A 21,962-nucleotide genomic window follows, 5' to 3' on the forward strand; every position below is an offset into this window, starting at 1 on the left:
TGAATTTGAAGAATCGTACACATGAATGAATTTAGGGTCAAACCATGTACAAATCCAGTGTCCACCACGCATCTCTCCAGCGTATTCACTGGACAGTTCTTCACTTGAATAATGTAACAGATGAATATGCTTCTTATTGGGATTGATAGGTTCCATAAATTCTGGGAGCATAAATTTCCATGATGCACGAAATTCAAATTGGAATTGGTCATGTAAAATTTGGGCAAAGTAATCGATTTCGTCATCAGATAACCAACCCTCTTGTCCATTAGTTAATATGATGCGACAATCAAATGAAGGCATTGTGAATAAGAATATCAATAAAAAATATGATTTACTTGTTGATTTATTTATTGTATTGATCTAATCATGAAATACAATGATACGTTAACAATATACTACAGTCCTCAATGATATCAGTAACAGCTTTAATGAAATGGAAAGAACGACTGAGGTAGAGCTGAATGTTGGCAGAGAAAAACTCCGGAGACAACCCGACGGTAAAAAACCACTACAGCTCGGAGAAGCTGACAAAATAGCTTTTAGGAAGCTGAGTGGTCAAGGCAGAGCTCAGAGAAGCTGATTGGAAAAGAGACAACGCTCCGATGAGCTGAATGTAAAATATAACAGCTTTCGTTAAGCTTAATCTAGAGGCAGCTGAGATAGGCTGATTGGCAAGTGTAATATTTCTTAGATTACTTAATATCCAAGAAACAGCTTAAATGAGCTGATTGTACAATATAACAGCTTTTGATCAGCTGAATATTTGAGAAACAGTCCAAACGAGCTGATTCTACACGATAATAACTCTTGATAATCGTAATTTTTAAATTGAATCGCTAGAAAAAATACTGGTGGAAAATTTGACCGCAATACGAAAATCTATTAAAAACTAATTAATAATACCAAAGAAAATGAAATAAACTTCAAGTATAGAAGAAAATAGAGAGCACGGAAGAAATAGATAATGAAAAAGACGAAGAAAGACGAAGGGATGATAAAAATAAATAGAGAAGGAAAATCAAGAGAGAAAAGACAAAATGGATAGATGCTGATAGAAAGAGGAGAGTAAGAAGAATATCGTCGATATAATTGAAGAGGATATAGAGAGATCGAGAGTTAAGGAGAAAGAAAAAGTCAAAGGGAGAGAAGGTAAATTACCGAAATTAGAGGTTAGAAATCAGCGAACAATCCTGTCAAGCGCTCCGTCACAGAGAGTATCCTGGAATCGACGAAAATGGGTTAACACCTATCTTTTGAGGATATTCTACAATATCATAGGCAGAAACTTACTAAAAATTCTAATTTTCAATGGATTTTTCAAGAATTCAGGCTAGGAACAACTTCACGAGTAAGACATCAGTCACCGACGATAATTTTACGAGAATTGACTGAGAATAAGCCAAGATTCGATCGTAATGATCACTGATTACCATCTGGCGGCGGAAATGATAAATAAATGAAAGAACAACACATTAAAGGGTTTAATGAAATTTTGTGCATGAAACAAAACGGAAAACTTCATGAAAAAAAGATTTTACAATACTTTTACGAGTTTTTAGCATGAACACAATCCATAAACTGGAGAATTAGCTCTTACAGTTTACATAATACTATGCCCACATTTTTGTTGATGTAAGAGAATTTTTTTTCCCTATAAAAACAAAACAGAACTAAATACTCTATACAAATCGTTTTTAAATGCATATTTTTCCAGATGGAATAGTTTTCCTCTGCTGATTTTATAATACCTTCAAAACTCTTTATCATGAACACAATCACTAAACTGCAGAATTAGCTCTTACAGTTAACATAATACTAGGCTCACTTTTTTGCTGGTATAAGAGAATTTTTTTTCCCTATAAAAAGACAACACAACAGAATACTTACTAGAAAACGTTTTTGAATATATATTTCTCGAGATGGAATGCTTCTACTCTGTTTATTATCACACAATCCTGAATGAAGAATTCAGAATGAATCCATGGATGAATCTAAGGAGAGAGAAAAAAATTAATTTTATGATTTTAAGCGTACATTGAATAAACATAATCATTTAATTACCTTTGTGAACCGTCGAAAAAACAGTTTCGACGAAGCACTACTCTCAAGTCCATATAGGAAAACCTGTAAAGAATAAAAAAATGTCCATTGATTATTTATCGCCTATTTTATATGCCACGAACAACCAGAGATGGAAAACCTCAGGAACTCGAGGTCTGTCTATGAATAACGTGCTGAGAAACGTCGGAAATTTCGAGAGAAGCGGTGAAAAAAAATCACCATTAATAAATTTAGCTATTGATGAGAATAAAAACTTTTTAAATGCACCCAAAGGGAGAACCGAATACCTACATTATTGAGAGGCATAGTAGTGATTGATCACTGGAGGACCACCCTTGCCCCTCTGAGATCGACGATTTTTCAATTGGAAGAATTGACTCTTCCAATATCTGAAAGGGAGACATTTGTAGTTATGAACGGAAGGACATTTAGTGATAAGAATGGTTCAAGAAAAAATTAGCAGAAAGGGAGGTCACAAGTTTTAGCAAATTGACCATGAGAACTGCAGTAAATTCTAAATTATTGAAAAAACTCACGTCGCGTTACGATGATCAAGGTTTTGCCCAGCTCTTCGTCTCCTACCATTCTCTCTCGCCTGTCCATTTCCCACGTTCCATCCATCTAGTCGCCCCCGTTGACTCCTTCCACCTGCTCCATAGCCACCTGTGCCTCCTCTGTTACCTCGATTACCTCCTCTGTTACCTCGATTACCTCCTCTGTTACCTCGACTACCTCCTCTACGTTGCTCATTCACACGATTGTGATTGCCAACAAACAATTGTTCCAAGACATCCATGCGTTCATTAAGATTCCCAAAGAGATCATGGATATCGTACTGGGATGGCTGCTGAGGCTGTTGAGGTTGGTGTTGAGGCTCTTGGGGCTGGTGAGGATTCTGAGGTTGTTGGGGTTGTAGGTGATACTGGTGGGACTGTGCGGGTGAATGTTGATCTTGTTGTATATCGGGTGGTTGTTGCTCTAGCTGTGAGGATTGTTGCTGAAGCTGTTGGGGCTGGTCAGGATGCTGCAGCTGGTGTTCATATTGTTGGAGGTGTTGGGGCTGCTGAGGCTGCTGGATATTGGGTGGTTGCTGGTCGTCAGCCATTGTTGGTGGTGGTGGTGGTGGGGGTGGTGGTGATGGTGGGGGCGATGCAGGTAGCGGCGGGGCTGAGCGTTGATCCAACTCAGTCTATGGAAAAAATAAAATCAACATTTAATCAATAATCTTTGAATCGGAATCTACAAAAAGAGCTGTCAGGAGAGATTTTGGTAATAAATATGAGAAAAACTTTTTCTTAGTTGACGAAAGTACCAATATCTCCCCTGACATTTTCAAAAAAGATAGGACAACTTTTTAAACATTCATTTGGGTAAATGTTTCAGAAGTTGTACTTTTCGTAACATCCAAATGTCCGGTGGACTGAAGACCGAATTTTCAATAGATCTAATGGATCAGAAGAATAATTCGATATTCAATTACGTTTGGCACTAGAACTTTCTGCCAAAAAATAAAATGAGAAATCGCGTAAATTCGATAATCGAATTGCGTAATCTCAACTCTTGAGGCATTTATTCATTGATATCTCCCAATCTAGAGAAGATAGAGCAATTGTGAAAATGACCCTTTTGTAGAGCACGATGAGATCTACAAAGAAGTCCTCTTTAAAATTTCTTCATCTGCTCATGATTTAAAAATATCAATGAATCAAGATACGCGGTAGCGTAAATCTTTCAAGAGTTGAGATTCCTTGTTGAGAAATTAATTAATGAAGAATCTTCTAAGCATTTCGGAAGTTACGGAAGATACTACAGTGTGGCAACATTTATTTGGATAAATCTGACAATATTTGTGCTTTCCATAACCTCGAAAATTTCACATGGACCAACGATGTAAATTTCGATACATTGATGGAAATCCCGAGAGAATTTCGGTAAAAATGACAGCCGGTGATTCTAAATAATTTTTTGCTACATAAAAGAATATATGAATGTTGGTTTTACTTATTGGATTGTCGTCGAAATCTGGATCGTTCAGAAAATCACTAATAAGATCCAGCGACATATCGAACATGAGAGAGAGGAGATATGCTCTCTCATTGTCTAGTCGCTGGCACCACTCAATGCGCATGTGCACCGCTCGATCGAAACAAATTTGGCCAACGGTGGAACACCAATAGAACCATTATTTTTTGGTTCTCAAATGACGTCACACAATGCTGCCAATATCGGAAACAAAAAATGATTGAAATAATCTGAATCAAGAAAATAGAAAATGTAACACAATGTTAATGAACGTATCTCTTAAAATATTGATCAGAAATAAGAAATACGGCCGGAAATGGGTAGGTTATACGCGATTTATATTATGAAAGTCAGGTCCATTCTCCCGTAATCTTGTGCATTTGCATTTTATTGCATTACTATCATTCGGGAGTAGTGGAGGGGGTAGTTGTGTCGTGTATATATACGCGGTAGCTCGGCCCGATTTTCGGACATTCGAAAAGTCTCGAAAATTGCCTTGGCCGATACGCTACCGCGTATCTCGATAAACCGTGAGGTCCCACTATTCGCCCTTTTTCGTTATCACACTCCGGAAGACTCCAGTGTCTTTCAGTTTTAGTGTTTTCTGTGTTTTTTAATAAAAAAAAGTTTTAAAAAATGGTCACAGTGACCTGTCAAGGAGCGTGCTTCGAGCACTTCGCCCGCACGGTAAGATTTTTTTCCATATTTTTGCATGTTTTTCGCTGTGTCGTTTTTCTCGCGGTTTGTTCATTTTCAGGGTTCATTTTGGTGTGTTTATATGGGGCGTTGTCTTATATTGTTTTAATATGTTCTCGTCGCGTGTTATAAGTTGTAACGAGGCTACATGTAGTATCGTAAATGCGTTTCTAATTTAGTTTAGAGTAAGTTTATAGTAGGTTAGGATTAGGACAAATAGCAATTTGTCCATAAGTGCTGGAGTAGTTCGTTTATGATGGGTCCGAGGACTCAAGCATAGACGAGCAATCCAAATATATTGCGGGTCGGAAGACCCAGGTCAGAGACGACCATGGGGACTTCCCCATGAACGTCGCACACGAGGTGGTCACGTCGGCCCATGCCGCTGACGTCAGGGGGAAAAACCTTTCCCGTGCTGACCGTGTTGACCTCGGAGTGGGGGGCGACGTAGGGCACCCTGATAGACCCTTATGAGGAGGGAGAATAGCAGAGTGTGTCGAGAGACCTTGAGGAGAAGGTCAGCGGGTAGAGTCGAGCGTTCAGAGTTAGAGTTCAGAGTTAGAGTTTAGAGTTAGAGTTGGAAAGATAGAAGTAACTAGCTAGAGTTAGAGTTAGAGCTGAAGTTGAGTTAAGACTATACCATATTAGACGCTAATTTGTAGAGAATTGTAGTATACTTTTTAACAAACTGTAGTGTACCGTTTTCTTTTGAATAAATGTATTAGTGTAGAAGTGTCGTGTTTTAACTGCAAATCCTTTACCGATATAACCCACATACATAACCTCCCATGTTACTCTCCCCCCGCGACCCTATATTACTGTTATTTTCATTTATATCACTCACCGTTGGAGAACCCGTTCTTATAAAAGTCCTTCCCCTTCCCCCATTCCCCTACTGGCTGCGCTCGGACAGCGCGACAACCAAGTAGTAAGTGGGCACGATTGGCGAATTTTCTTCCAGGAATCGCCCCCCTTCCCCCCTTTTTCCAGACGTGTCCGAACACGTTTTCCCCATTGTCCTTTGAGGAGGACGTCGCCGCTCTAGGGCCCCCTGGGGTGAGGGTCCCCAAAAGAATGTCTTTGTTCGACAGGAAGTGGGTGGTGGGTGGGTGGCTATGGAATGCGGGCAGGTCCCAAAACGCCTGAAAGCATTCCATTGTTATGCAATGGAATGTCGTTCACGTGTTAAGGGAAACTGCCCATTATTTTTTTTTAGATGGAGGATTGCGCAATGCCCTTGTATGAATGGCGCAGTAGATGAATGCTTTTTTTTACAGGTTTTTTAGGCTAATAAATTTTCAAGGCTATGGAAGACCGTTGGAAAAGTTCTCAACGATGTCTCCTTTTTTGATGTGAAACATCTATAGGCGCACCCCTAAACTGAATCGTTGGCCTGGCGATACTTGCCGTGGCGAGCATTCGCCAGGCTATACTAAGGTATGCCTATCTATATTCTGTGTAGTAGAGTGTACGGCGTGGCTTCTCACTCAGTTCGACGTTGTTGTTTACTACGGTACACATAACCTGCGTTTTATTTAATTTTTCATTTTAATTTTTGACAATAAAATATGTGTGACAGTGATAACTCAGAAGATCAAAGTGATCAACCTTGTGCAAAGAAAGTGAAACTACACTATGGTATACTACCAAGTCATCAGTAAGTAGATCGTATTTTTCAAGTCTCCATAAATGTAATTATTATATTTTTATATTTAATTAATTATATTCATATTAATCATATTAATAATTTATATAAATTATATTAATATTATCTTCAATTAAGGATTCTTTTATTATTCATGAAGGAATTAATATAGAAAAATTTATTAATAAAATTTATACTTGCAAATCTTTAGTCATATATTGCAATAATTAACTAAGATTTGAGTTCATGAGTATATTGAAGCCACACTTAAATTTTTTTTTTTTGTGTATTTCAATATCATATTGTTTTAAATATTTCAGTTCCCAACAATCATCAGAAGGATCACAAAATATTATTATTGAAACTGGACGTCACCCTGATCAGTTAAACACAAGGCATACTATCAATGTTGTGTCAGACTTTATTAATCGAATAGTACCAGACTATTTTAAACTATTGCATCTATTGGAAATGTGTGTTCTTCACATGTTAAACTACAAGACGGAAGTGAATTAATTATGATTGTAATATACATTTCACCTAATAACAAAATGGATCATCTCATTTCATTTTTACATGAAAGGTTATTTCCTTATAGTCAAACAGGTTCAATAATTCTTAAAGCGAATAAACATAAACTACCATTATTTTTAGCTGCATATTTCAGTGTAAATTTTGCAAGAGCTGAATCAATGCCATTAATGACATTTCTTCAAAAAGAATTTCAATGGCAAATCAATAACGATCCAAAAGAATCTACTACCAAATATGGAACAACAATAGATGCTGTATTTGTGAGATATCTTGATGGTGTTTCATCCAATACTTTTGTAACGTACTTTAGTTATCATCGACCAATCGTCACAGTAATACCGGCAGAGGAAAAATCGAATATAACTATTATTGAAGCCACAGATGAAAATATTTAAATTGTGGCAACTTGATACTAATATCGAATTTTTATATCATGTAAATAAATGTTTATTAAATAAAGTTACCATTTACTGTAAGAATCTCGTAATACTTCATTTTTTCATTAGGCTATATTTAATTCCTGTAATAATATTATCTTTTATGCATATTACTTGTACACACACGATGTTTTGACTATGTTTTTCTCTTTCTTTTAGTGCATGTTGTTTCCTTTCAAAAGTTTTTTTATCTAAAAATCAAAAATGGTTTTAGCCTTCCGTCTTTTTCTTATACCTGAAAAGATGTTGAGGGTTTTTTTTTATAAATAAGTCAACACAGGGATTATATTTGATCTTTTTTTTTTTATATTTCATAATAATAATAGGATACATTTTACAAATCTTTGTCTAGATTAAATCATTTACATAAAATCATATGTGTATGGTTTTTTCAATATGAGGGCATTCTGTAAGCCCCTCCCGCGAATTTATCCAAATAATTGTAACAATTATGGAATAATTCTCCAAATAATTGATACAAATAACCAAGATTTTCGTGGGGTATTGTACGTCGAAGATCATCGCGAGCCATGAGATACATTTCCTCGAAATTTACGCGTATGCGATGATGAAGATCCTCCGTGGCCGGCATTCTATTATAATCCATATAATTCATAGCAATTCCTTTAATTGATTGTACAAGCGGTTCCTTATATTCCTTGAGAGGCAATGTCTCCAAGAAATCCAGCCACTGATTAATCCATGCAGCCTTGTTTTTCAATGTAATGATGCTCTGTCCCATCATCATTATGGGAGTCTGATTTGCATCATCATTGCGAACAAAGGTCACGCAGGGATTTTCAAAACTGCGGTGGAATTTCACGTTTATGGCCCCAAATTCCTTTGCAGGTAGATTGTGGTTGATCTTTGGGTGGAACTTCTCAGGGTCAAAGTAATCGGTTACAGCATCCAAATCGTTGAAAAAAAGGGTCCATTCTTCTCGTGTCATTGACAATATGGCGCGTTTCGGGCGTACGCCCATAAATTGCACAACCGGGACGAATTGACCGAAACACGTAACTTTTAAGCCGACACGAATTTGTTTTGTCTCTGATCTATTCAAAGATATAACTTGAGACAAGACCACATGCTGTTCAGCATCACTGAATCCCTTTTGTTGGGTACTTTCCATGTTAAAAAAATGAATGGATGAAATCAGGACGACTGAATCAAATCCACCGCGAGCACCCGCGTTTTATAGCGCTACGTATGAGAGTGGAGGGGACAGAATCCCCCACTATACGCATGACAGACCTATAACCGTCACACATTATCCCCCCACCGCAGGGAGTTCTGCGGCGGCGGCGTCACACATGCGCCCCACTTTCGCGGTTTTTGTATGTTGCGCGGTACCCCCACTCTCACCATGGAACCTTCCTATACCGATTTTTTTTGTTAAATCGAGTGACGCGTTTGTTGTCATTCGTTAAAAGGCATTGCAATAGTAAAAATGTCTAAAAACTTTGAAAGTTATGCTTTAGAGTCCCTTAAAAAATATCTCGCGGGTCGCAAATCGTATGAGGGACGACAAAAGCCTCAATTTCGCCAGAAAAGAGTACGCGTATGTGTTGATAAATATACCGATGATGATTACCTAGACAGTGATGACATGTGCATTCCAGCAAAAGCGCGGAAAATCGCGATAGGGTCAGGATTGGAATGTGAAGTGGAAGATTTCCTTGTTGATCCTTCTTGCGTATGTAAATATAAATTCCTCGGTGAGACATGGAATAAAATTCATATCAGATATCGCAGGGATAAATTACACTCTCAAGATGAGAGCATAGACATGTGTACGACATTTAAAGTGTGTTACAATGAAGAACCTGCAGAATCTAATAGAGAAATCGAATCAAATTTTCAAATGAGATATAATCCTCCATCACTGAGAAGCATTGCAATCGCGAATTTATTAAATGAAAGGAAATATGCGAAAAATGCAAAAACTTTGGCTGTGGTTACTAAAGCAATTGTGCATAATAGTGATGTATTATTATATAAAATGTCGAAGTCAAATGGTTTTTTCGACTGCATAGAACACACAAGATTATGCAAAGCAGGAGTGGGGGAAAAACTCTATTGGTACTACTTTTTTAGGGCGTGTGAGGAAGAATATTATCTCCCTGCGGGGGAGCAGACATTGGTCTACAAGAAAGGAAAGGGACCAATCATTGACCTTTCCTTTCAATAGCCAACAAATGCAAAACAAGTGGGGGGCGAAAAAAAAGGAAAACTGGGCCATCCTTCCCCATCAGGTATGCAAAGGACCCCCCACCAAGGGCAAATCTTCAAAAAAGTGTGGAAAACTTAGCCCCTCCTCTAAACTAGGGATGCATCAAGGACCCCAGTGAGATCATTTTACTGCATTTGCGTTTTTTACGTCAAAATGACATCAAGTCAAGTGAACTCATCTCCAAAATCCAGTTATCAATCAGGTTATCAGCCTGGAACTTTTAAACCTAAAAAATCTAAATATTGTGGAAACAACGCGAATAAAAATGGAATTAAGATAATTAGTGATCGTGTAGTGCAATATAACAGTGATGAGAAAAGATCAATTGAAAAAATAGTGAAAAAAGTGAAACTCCAAAGACATGAGATTTCCAAGACAGGTCCTGTCATAAATATTGACTTTGACCTTCAAAAGGTTGAAAAGAAGAAGAAAAACTCAACCAGACGATTGGGCCATAAATCACCCGGTAGCACTCAAAGTGGCTCTAAAATCCTGAAAGTCAATAATAAAAAAACAAGTGAAATCGTGCAAGTGAGCACAGAGGAAAAAAAGTTGTGGATTAATATGCTAGAACAAGATCTTGATTTATTCAATCAAGTGAACTATATTGAAAAGAAAAAGGATCTGAAAAAAATACAGGCTCGCGAAAAACGTTTAAAACTCGCGGAAAAAAAGAAGGCCGACTTTATCGCTCGCGAAAAACGTCGCGAGTTAGCTAAGGAAAAACAAAGACAATTTAGAGCTCGCGAATCAGAAAACAATCGATCCAAGGACAACACATCGAAGGATATCATCCCTGAGTCCATGATGGAATTGGATTCATCGATCGAGATCATTCCCAGCACTCCATCAGTCATCAATTTAATCCTGGAACGCGAGGGTGAAGATGCTCAGCATGGATCATTGAATTTCGCGACCTCAACCCCGAAAAGTAAATATTCAATCAATCAATCATATGAATTTTGAGATTAGATTGATTTAAGCTAATCTTGTATTTTTTTTTTCAATTCAGAACCGCGAAAAACTATCGAGGAAATCGAGGCCGTTCTAGTCGCGTTGGGCGCGAATCTAGAACAAAGGAATCGCGAGGATGATTACGAAGTGCGATGCACTCCAACGCAGCGTCAAAAAGAGCTTGATCAAATTGCGATGCAATTGGATCAAAGCGACAATGATGATGATGATGAAGGATTGGCCCTCCAGAGTCTTGATTTTACCCCGTTATCACCCAGTAACCGTTCGGCTTAAAAATTTATTAAACATTTTTGTATTTTTTGGATAGCTGAAATAAAAGTCATACATTTTATTGCATTACCTGTGAGTCTTGACTTTTTTTTTTTTATTGCTAGGCAAGACCCAATATTCCCCTCTCCTGTCCCCAGCCCTTTTTTTTGCTCGTAGAAGCTAGGGGAAATTTCTCTCGCTTCTTCTTCGTCGGCGTCCTGTAGGCTTTCGTTTATTGTCTCTTTCCTTCTCGTTGTTGAGAGGGTTTTAGAGAACAATTTTGACTTTTTCCTCGTCTTTCCCGCATATATCCTTACCCTCATCTCCCTCTAACTTACGGTTTAGAGGGTTGAGGGCGAAATAGTGGGGCAAAAGTTATATAAACCGTGAGGTCCTACTATTCGCCCTCTTTCACCATCGACATCCCGAGGACCATAGTGTAGCTCTGTTTTTAGTGTTTTTGTGTGTTTTTTATAAACAAAATTTTAAAAATGGTGACAGTAACTTGTCAAGGAGCGTGTCAAGAGGAATACGCATTGAGGGTAAGTGTTTTTTTATTTATTTATTTATTTATTCAGTTTTTGCATGTTTTCGCTTGTTTTAGTTTTCAGTTTTTAAATTCATTTTGTTTGTTTTAGTTTTTGATTTTTTTTCGTTTTTTCGTTTGTTTTAGTTTTTTAAATTCATTCTGTTTGTCTTTTTTTTTAATTTTTAATTCATTGTGCTTTTTTTCCAGATGCAGGCCACCAGGAGGGACAGGGAATACCTCAGGGCGTGCAATGCGTGGTTTCGCTGGGAGGACACCGAGGGTGAAACCCTGGATGGCGAAAATGTTTTCGCCATCCAGGATCTCCATAACCGGGCCGCCAAATGGCTGGCGGATGCCGAGGACGAGGCCTACCTGGTAAGTTTTGTCTCAATGTCTCTCTCTCTGTCTCTCTCTCTCTCTCTCTCTCTCTCTCTATCCCCTCTAACTCCTTCCTGTCATTACCATCTGTCTCTTCCTCTCCTAAAATACCCCTCCCTTCCTCATTTGCCTATAAATATTTAATATTAATGTGTTTTCCTTTTGTTTCAGGCCGGAGCCCGTTGGGAGGGAGGTGTCGGTCCGGACACCCCGAGAGCACGGTGGGTCCGCGCTCTGAGGCGCGAGGCGCGGGGCCTGGAGGCCGAGGGCGAGCAGGTGCTCGAGCTCTACGACGTCGAGGATGCCTGGGCCCTCAGGATCCTCTTCGGAGAGGAGCCCGCCCAGCCCGACCTGACGGAGGAGGACTTGTCCCTGGAGCAGTGGGACTGAGACCCCTGCCCCACCCCTAATAATAAATTTAAAAAAAAATTTTTTTTCAAAATGTATTCTAGCTTTAAGGTTTTTTGAATAAAATTAAATTTTTTTTTTGCATCAATATTTTCTTGTTTATTCATTTATTTATTTCCCTTAGTATTAAATTAGAAAAGAAAACAAAAAAAAAAATTTAATATTTAAAGAAAAAAAAAAAATTTGTATTTTAGTTTTAGATTTTTTTTTTAATAAAAGCCAAATTTTTAATGAAATATTTTCCTTCTTATTTATTTATTCAATTCCCGTATCCTTTTTCCCTTAGTTTAAAATTAACGAAAAAGTTTAAGTTTAGTTTTAAGTTTAAATATTAAAAAAAGTATGTTAGATTTAAGATTATTATTTAACATAATGTATTTTAGTTTTAAGTTTTTTTTTTAATAAAAAAAGTTTTTAAAATAAATATTTGTGTCCTTCTTTTTAAATATTTACTTCTTTTATTTTTAAATTATTATTAAATAGGAATCGGGTGGGGAAAAACTTAGAAAGAATCTTTTCTAGTTTTTATTTATTTATTTATTTATTTCTTTGTATAACATACATTTTCCTTACAGCTAATTTTCATTTTCGCGGGCCGCGGGGTTTTGAAACTTTGTATTTCAATTCGAAATACGAACGGCTAAAAACTCGCCTGTCAAAACTGACGGTGGCGCCCCCTGACAGTCGGTAACCCCTCCCAGAAACGTAGATTCCCAGAATTCCACAGTGTCGGTAAAAACGTAGGGCCGCCTCCTGACACCAGGAGGCTCTGCGCAAAGGTAAACACTGTAGGGCCCATTTTTTAAATAATGAATATCTAGTGAACAAATTAACTTAAAAATATGGAAGTTGGATATTAATTATCAACAAACGATTCCCTATCCAATGATAATAACTATTCGAGGCTACAATAAAATATTAAGCGAGTGGAGGAATAGCCCCTACTCATTAAATTGTTTAATTAATTATTAAATAATGAAGACCTACAAACGTTTTTAGTGCATAACAATATTATACAAAACTACTACAATCAATCTAAATTGATAAAATACTTAATTTTCAAATAAACAGTGCGCGCCAACTAACAGCGGTTAAATCGCGGTTTTTTGAAACCATAGGGCAGAGTCGCAAAACCATCAAGCCGACGTTTTGGGCCTGTCGCACGTACGATCTTACTCTCAGGTTTCGTGATGACGTCATGATACACTGTCCGACGAATACCATGATAGTCGATCTGGTAGGGATCTGCTCTATCGACAACGAGCGCGCGAATCGAGTCGTAATGAATTTGTTTACGCGATTCATAATTCAGTCTAACCCCTTTTATTTTACTAACTTCCGCGATACTGCCGTCCGGTTTTTTTACGCGATAAGTGTAAAATTTAGGTCCCCCAGAGACAAAAGAAGTAATGAAACTACCTTCTCCGTAGCCCTCTACTTCGTCGGTCAAATCCCCTAGAAAATTCCCTAGTGGTAATTCATTTGATCCATCGCTAACGTAAATTACCGAATCTGTATCATAATATAAAACACGTTCTTGCTGTTTTTCTAGATAAGAATATAATTTTAGACGCGCGTGAGCGGTTGTATAAGCCGCAATAACGACATTAGCCTTAGTGAACATTTCCGCGGCTTCGTTTAAATGTTTCCAGGACATGAAGAGAGTGTCGTTATCGACAGGAACAAGTCCTGTTACTTCAATTTCAGGATTAAACATTATATTTGCAAATTCCTCATGTGTTCGAATAATAGCTTTTTTGTCAAGTTCTCCCTCTCCCCAAATTTACCCCAGAGACAGTTTAAACAAAGTTTTGCTACGGCTCTTAATCCGGCATTCTTTTGAATTTTATCTTTGTCAAGTTTTATACCTTCTCGCGTCTCATATTCAGCAATATATCTATTCTTTGATTCATCATCTACACACTCAGCAGGCCAATCCGAAGCCTCTTGTTTTATTTTCAAAAAAGTGTTAATGTATTCGGCAAATAATCCACCTGTTCGCGTCACAGGATTATAACGCGTAGTACTCTTATACTCCCAAAGCTCACTGATTTCTAATATTTTGTACCCCATTTCTACGGCTTTACGAAGTTCTGGAGCGACCCAAGTTCCCAAAAATTCGCGATCAGCGGGATCATCATGAGGGCAATTGTCTTGTACAAGATCATCGCAGCATGATCGACAGAGAGGGAACAGTAACTTTCCATGGGCTTTTACTGGTAAAACAGGGTGAAATAATTGACGAGGGGGTAAAACGCGACATTTCACGAGACCTTCTATCCGCGAAATATTATTATTAGGGCATATAAGCTGACAATCACGCCCCACATGGACAGTGGGATGGCCAGTCGGGAAAACCCCTGTCTTTAAAACGTATGGGTATAACGAACAAACATCAACATAGCGAATTTTCTCATGATCTTTTACGTCATAATGTGTTACGGTATGTCCTGTTCGTCCCCCGAAAAATGCATCGCGCGGATCCAGCGCTATAAACATTTGCTGATCAACGTTTTCTACAAAATTCGCCAACACATGATCTGTCTTTTTTTGACGAATAAAATCGCATTCCCACATTTCAACGACTTCATAACCCGAGTGTCGCAATTCCCGTGTAATCGCCCCTGTTCTCTCATATCGACTCTCTAGTGTATCCTTGTGACTCAACTCTTTATCTCTATTGAATTTGAAACACCGTGGGCATCCGTGCCAATAACACCCGTGGAACTGATATGCATATTTTTTATTATTATTCGCGGTATCCTCCCAAAAACCATCTAGACGCAGGCCTGATGCTGTTCTGTTTTCACGAGTTCGTCCGGCATGTATTATTCGATGATTCTCGCAATGTTCGCGCCACAAGAGCCATTCAATTGCGATTTTCGACTGCGTTTTCCCTAACCGATATCCTCCCTGTGGTATAATGCCTATCTGCTTGTCTTTTAAGAAATTTGTTTGAAAAATACGCATGCATGTAGACGCAATCGTTACACACTCTGTAAAAGGACATACATTTCCAGCATTCATAATCAGTTTTCGAAATTCAACACAGGCTCGTCTCAAAATTGTAACATCAAGTCTGCAATAATGAAGAATTTCTTTACGAAAATCAAATTCATAATCTTCTTCGACGCGGTCATTATACCACGATAAGAATTTTTCACGATCTTGGACACCCATAGTGTCAGCACCATAATATTTTCTATCAGGTATAGGCCCTACGTAGTTTTGATTGTCTTTTGTATTGAAAAAATGTGGAAAATAACCTTTCGCTATATTCCCCAATCCAAAAGCTTTCGGTAAACTTGCAAGAGCTATGTGAAAATAATTTAAACTGTCTATAAATTTATTATCCCCAAAATCCATCAAGATAATGTTTGTTCCGTTAATTATCGCTTTAATTTGACTGTTAATGCGTTTCATGACGTCTCTCAAAACGAATTGTGAATCATAGCCTTTCGCGTTATGTGCAATACAAACTACTTTTTTATACGTCTTACCCATCGACGTGATGTAATCAACAAATCCTCGCACAGGATCCTCACCATCGAAAACATTTTCCCGATGTTTACAAACGCCACATGGATTTCCGTGATTATCGTTGGCGTTCACAATGTCATCGTCGGTCATATCTGCACACCGATCACACACAGTTTGGGCAACGCAAAGATTAGGAATGTGTACGTTGACATCTGTAGTTCCTTGCAGAAGCTCATCCTGTCTGGTTTCAAAGTCGTAGAAAACAAACGCCACGCGTTTCAAAGTCAATTTTTTCTTACTTTTTAAGGTGGGCATATAGCAGAGATGAGAAATATCTTCGTCCTTTTGACATACGTTGCAATAATATTTATGGCACACATGATTCTGAATTTTGCGATGATCAATTTTCGTATTACATTGGCCACACAATTTTATATAGTCACAGACGGTGGGGTTATTTCCGCTGAAAGATCCTGGTTTCTTATGTTGATCGAAGCACAATTGCCCGTGAAACTCTCGATTACAATCGTCACACACTATTTTATCAACAATCGTAGAGTCACACGGAGGATTCTTCAAACACCTATCACAAGTCCTATCACAAACATGTCCTTGCGTAGTGTAAGGTTTGTTACAATGCTCGCAATAATACTTCACGCCAAAGAATGAAGGTAAATTTTGGATTGGCTCATAGTGGTTCTCTTCAGGATAATACACAATCGGTAAGGTATATCGGACGGCCATCTTTCTGCTAATCAATTCAGGTGTACCATCGTAGAGCACAGGGTGATCTTTTCCGTTTCTCATGAGGGAATAGACCTTGATAAGGCATCCTTCTTCAGCCAAGTATCGCTGATATTGAGCAACTTCCTGTAGACCACAGCCGTCGTCAGGAGCAATGACTCCTGCCCTTCGAGTTAGTCTTTCGGCCTCCTTACGTTGCATTTTTCCCTTGCATTGCCGGATTGCCTGCCATACCTCGTGGATCTTGCCCTTATCAGCTCTGGTTTTTAATTTTACTGCATGTGCTTTGGCCACAACAAGTGATCGGGCTAGACACAAGCCATCTTCATTCGAAATCTGAAGGATACATTTTCTACTAAACCCTCTTTTCATGCCGTTTTCAAGGAAACCTTGACCTACCGGGGCTTCAGCCACGTGAAGTTTGATCCAAAACTTATCGGCACATCCGAAACCGTTTGCGCTCTGCGCGATAGAGCTAACAAGATTCCATAGATCTTGAAACTCATATCCTTTGATCGCACGTGGACTTATCCAGGCATTGTCTCTTTGCATATTTGCAAAATTGAATGTAAGGCACATTCGATTCATACCACGCCCGCCAGCCTCAATAATTTTATTATAGACATCACGAAAAGCTTCTTCAACCCAGTCGGCAGGGTCACGACTTTCAGGTAAAGGGTTGATTGCAAACTCCATCACATGTGTGTCGAGTTTGAAACGTGGAAGTCTCTGGCGTGATCGTCGTATTGTCCTTAAGGCCGGCAATCGATTTTCAATCTCTTCTTCGCGGCCATTTTGTTGATCTGAAATTGGGTTTAGTATTTTTCAATAAAAAAATATGCCTAAAATTTTTTCTCGGTATTATAAAAAGGTATGAAGCTAGATACTTACCATTCTGCTGATCTAGTAAATCTAGATTAAACTCTTCAAAAGCTTCCAAAGCCTTAGGGTCACTCACAACATTTTCACCACCACCACATTGAATATCAAAGAGCGCAGAATTAAAATTTTCGAATAAATCTCCATCAAAATTATTTTCAATGGCAAAATCACCGAATAACTCAAGATCAAAATTATTTATCCAATCAAAATCTCCCTGTGGAGGTGTAGTATTTTCTTCGGACGGGTCACTGGGCCCCGCTAAATCGTTTGGGTCCGACATTGTGAATGTCCCTTGGACGACTGCAGTTAGTGCGAGAAAATTCGGGCTATACTGGGAAAAGTCAGGGGTTTTACTGTTGGCGCCACAGGGGGGCTACTGCACTTCTTCGCCTTTTTTACCTGCCCCCGCCTACGCGCATTGTCCTTGTCCTAGTCATAGGCAAGCCCACTTGACCCCAATACAGGTGCATTACGTCACGCCCCTCTCTAGCATTTTCAAATCCATATTTTCGGATATCGTAAAATTGTATAAAATGATGAGATTTTAGGCATGATTAATCAGAAGGCAATATGGACACGAGGTGGAAACATCCCTTTACTGCAATGATTTGTGGTCCCACGGGTTGTGGAAAAACATTTTTTGTTAAAAGGTTTTTGAAGGAAATTAAGCAAATGTGCGATACACAAATTGAAAAAGTGATCTTTTATTACGCTGAGTGGCAGAATGGATATTCGGATTATGATAATAATTTTGTCGAATTTCGTGAAGGCCTACCAAGATCTGGAGATTTTGATGATAATAAGCCAAAATGGGTTGTCGTGGACGATTTGATGCGGGAATCTTCGAATGGTGCAATAGTTGATTTATTTACAAAAGGAAGCCATCATAAAAATCTCAGTGTAATGTTTCTATCTCAAAATTTATTCCACCAAGGAAAAGGACAGAGAGACATTTCATTGAATACAAATTACATCGTCGTATTTAAAAATCCCAGAGATCGTGCACAAATTGCCCATTTGGCTCGTCAAATATATCCAGAAGATCCAAAATTTCTGCAAGAAGCCTATTTTGATGCAACGTCGGCAGCTCATGGCTATTTGTTGTTAGATTTGAAACAATCGACTCCTGAAAACTGTAGGTTTCGAACCAATGTATTCCCCAGTGATCCTCATCATTATGTTTATATTCCGCGCAAGGATCGCAATATAAAAGGAGGAGGGGCATCACGGAGTGTACCAGTCGTTCATGTGTGATGGCAACGAGAAATCGTTCTGAAAGCGGCTCTGTTCGCAAGTCGCTGGGAGAAAAAAATACAGCCTTATTACACGCACTCATCTACGCACCACCCAGGCTACGCCGAGTAATAATACAACACGCTAATAAAGATTTAATTCGCTGCATTTGCGAGTGTGCTCTAAATTTGTTACACGGAAATATTCCTTTGAAAAATTGCGAGAAATCAAAACTGTGCAAACATAAAAAACTATTGAGAAAACTCGCCGATAAAAAACAAAGTTTAAATAGCAAGAAAAAAATCATTAATCAGAAAGGTGGTTCAATTTTACCGATGCTATTGGGGCCTCTGATAAGCGCACTTATCTCTGCCATTGAATAAGGATGGAACATGCACGTAAAATGATTCTTGTACCAGAGGACAGTGTGGAACGTCTAAAAAAAATTCCTCACATGTTGATGCTCACCATGTTTTAACTGAATTGGCTAAAGAAATTCAGCCATCAGCCCAAACTCCAGGCACTGTTACAAGTAGATTAGATACCCAGCTATTGGAAATTTTAAATTCGAAAAGCCCGAGAGACGAACATGAAAAATGGAAGCTGTATAACGACGTTCTGAGGCGATATTTGTTTTATACCGAACAAAATAAAACGCCGGCGTTAGAAACGGAGGCCCACGTCGAAACTGAAACCACTGAACGATACGACCCAAAAGCTATTGTTGCTACTGTACCTAAAGTATATCAGCGAAAAGCCGCTGGTATACTAGAATACATTGACGCCATTCATACTGCTAACAGACTCAAATGGAATTCAAAAGGACAAGTGACTTTGGATGGACAGACATTTCCTGGTGTCAATATTGTGGATCTCATACAAGATGTTGTCAGAGCACGGAAAACATATTCAGCTAAAGGATGGGAGCATTTTGCCGTTTATCTCCAAAGCCTGAACACCCCTCGGGAGTTTCTGGGTAATCCCAAGTTTCATCAGCCTCCACCAGCATTGCCAGACATTAGGAATCGAAGAGAACCTGAAATTTCAGAGGACGAGAGTTCCGTAGACGAAGATAGAAGAAGGAAAAGCTATAGATCACGCACTCCTCCTGTTCATCGCCCCCGTAAAAACTCGAAAAAACCCCGGCTTAGTTCTCCCTACACTGCGAAAACCGACAAAGTTACATCATGGCTTCCGTTTTGAACAATGAAAAACTCTCGAGGACATATTTTAACCTTCCAGAGCCTGAGGCATACACAGGGGCTCGAAATATTTTGTCAAAATATAAGAAAGAAATACCTGAAAGTGAAATAAAAAATTGGCTTAATGCTCAGAACACTTATACCCTTCATAGACCCATTAAGCGTAAATTTCCGCGTCTTCATTATACAGTAACCAACATTGATGATGTGTGGGAGGCTGACTTAGTTGAATTGAGATCATTAAAAACATATAATGATGGGATTTCATATTTACTTGTAGTTATTGATGTCTTGAGTAAATTTGCCTGGGTAGAGCCATTGAAACACAAATCAGCATCACAGGTTCTTGAAGCTTTCAAACGTATAATGGATACAAATGGAGGGCGCATTCCTGTTTCGATACAAACGGACAAGGGAAAAGAATTTATGGCCAACAGTGTCCAAAAATTTTTTTCTGATAAGAAAATAAAATTTCGTGTTGCACGTAATCCCGACATAAAAGCTGCAGTTGTGGAGCGCTTCAATCGGACATTGAAGGAACGTATGTGGCGTTACTTTACACATAGTCGAACATATAAGTATACAGATGTTTTGAAACAAATTGTCGAGTCTTATAACAACTCGCGACATTCTTCAATAAAGATGGCGCCTGCGGCTGTGACTATGGATAATGCACCATACGTATGGCGTAATATACAAAGTCGATTCAAGACGGAGAAACCACGTAAAGAATCCTTTAAATATAAAGTTGGTGACTATGTACGCATCAGTCGAACGAAAGGCATCTTTGAGAAAGAATATGAAACTAATTGGAGTAAAGAAATATTCAAAATAACGAAAGCCGTTTTCAAACAATCATTGCCGATATACGAGTTGATGGATTTTGCTGACGAACCAATTGAGGGATTTTTCTACGAACCAGAATTGGTGCTTGTCAATAAACCAACGGACAAGCACGAGTTCATAGTGGAACGTGTTATACGCTCCAAGGGAAAAGGAAAAAATAAGCAGGTGCTTGTTCATTGGGAAGGATATCCTGATAAGTTTGATTCTTGGATACCTGCTGCAGAACTGCATGCAATTGGGAAAAAATGAAGAGAAACGAATTTTATATGGTGCTCCCCAGCAACAGCAGCATGAGCTATCATCCTGATAATACAGCATCGAAATTCACGACCTTGCTTCCAAAACAAGTTGAACTGGAAGGAGAATGGGTAGTGGGTCTGAGTGAAATACAGTTTCCTTGCAATTTTGTACATATACGTGATGGAAAAGATTCTCCAATCAATTTCGTTAGTAATTCAATCGACAAAAAGACCAAGACAAACTCGGTACAAACATTTTTTCTACCTACTGCAGTTTTCAAAGATATAACAGATTTAGTGGGGTTCATGAATACTTTTCCGTCTTTGAGTACTCATATCCGATTTGAATATTTAGCGCAACAAGGTTTTGTGAAAATTGTAAAACACTGCAACTCCAGGAACTGCACTAGCACAGTTCATGCAATAGACTTTTCCGATAAAGTATCCGATATGTTGGGATTTGAGAGACGTATACACAGCCTCACAAACGCCAGGCCGTATTGTCAAGGATCTTCACCAGCAAGTTTGGCCAGAGGTTTACCTGCGAATTTGTTCATCTACAGCGATCTTTGTGTACCCTCCGTAACAGGTGACGTGCAGTCATCTCTGTTACGAGTGGTACCATTCAGCGCTTCTACGTATACCTATGGGGCCATGCACTGTACTACGTTTTCCACTCCTCATTATATTCCGTTGATGAGGTATTCATTTCGCACAATTGAAATAGATATAAGATGCAATCAGGGTGATATGATTCCATTCGAGTATGGTCCTTTGAACGTGACACTTCATTTCAAGAGGATTGATTGACTAAAAAATGAGCCCGTACATTGCATATTACGCAAACCAAGCTGGTGGAGGAACAGTGGACCGATATAATGATTTTGGAAGGATATTCGTTGGAAGTCCTTATCAACGAGGTCATGGAATTGGTGCTTTCCTTGGAGGTCTGTTTCGACGCATTCTGCCCTATCTGGGAAGCGCAGCCCGAGCTGTCGGTAAAGAAGCTCTCAATGCGGGTATTAACGTTGTTGGGGATGTAGTGACAAATGGCAAGCCCTTAAAGGTGGCGCTGGAAAACCGATTAGCCGAGTCTGGGCTGAAATTGAAAAGGAGGGCCCAGGACAAAATTGGGACCATGATGCGTGGCTCAGGATATAAGAGGA

General features: G+C 38.8%; 2 protein-coding genes across 2 annotated transcripts; one reads left to right on the forward strand and one right to left on the reverse strand.

Annotated features, from left to right (window-relative positions):
• Positions 1-563: 563 nt before the first annotated feature.
• On the reverse strand, positions 564-3,394 carry LOC135170767 (uncharacterized). Its single transcript, XM_064136824.1, has 6 exons — positions 3,377-3,394; positions 2,601-3,253; positions 2,356-2,453; positions 2,065-2,127; positions 1,891-1,994; positions 564-610 (listed from the first exon to the last, which is right to left on the reverse strand). The coding sequence occupies exons 1-3, from the start codon at positions 3,392-3,394 to the stop codon at positions 2,357-2,359; spliced, it is 768 nt and encodes a 255-aa protein (XP_063992894.1). The 3' UTR covers positions 564-610; positions 1,891-1,994; positions 2,065-2,127; position 2,356.
• A 6,365-nt stretch (positions 3,395-9,759) lies between these two features.
• Positions 9,760-10,909, forward strand: LOC135170754 (uncharacterized). The gene is made up of 2 exons (XM_064136814.1): positions 9,760-10,562; positions 10,644-10,909. The coding sequence occupies exons 1-2, from the start codon at positions 9,785-9,787 to the stop codon at positions 10,877-10,879; spliced, it is 1,014 nt and encodes a 337-aa protein (XP_063992884.1). The 5' UTR covers positions 9,760-9,784; the 3' UTR covers positions 10,880-10,909.
• The last annotated feature ends 11,053 nt before the right edge of the window (positions 10,910-21,962 follow it).

This window comes from Diachasmimorpha longicaudata, chromosome 18, assembly GCF_034640455.1.
Source record: "Diachasmimorpha longicaudata isolate KC_UGA_2023 chromosome 18, iyDiaLong2, whole genome shotgun sequence".
Taxonomy (NCBI): domain Eukaryota; kingdom Metazoa; phylum Arthropoda; class Insecta; order Hymenoptera; family Braconidae; genus Diachasmimorpha; species Diachasmimorpha longicaudata.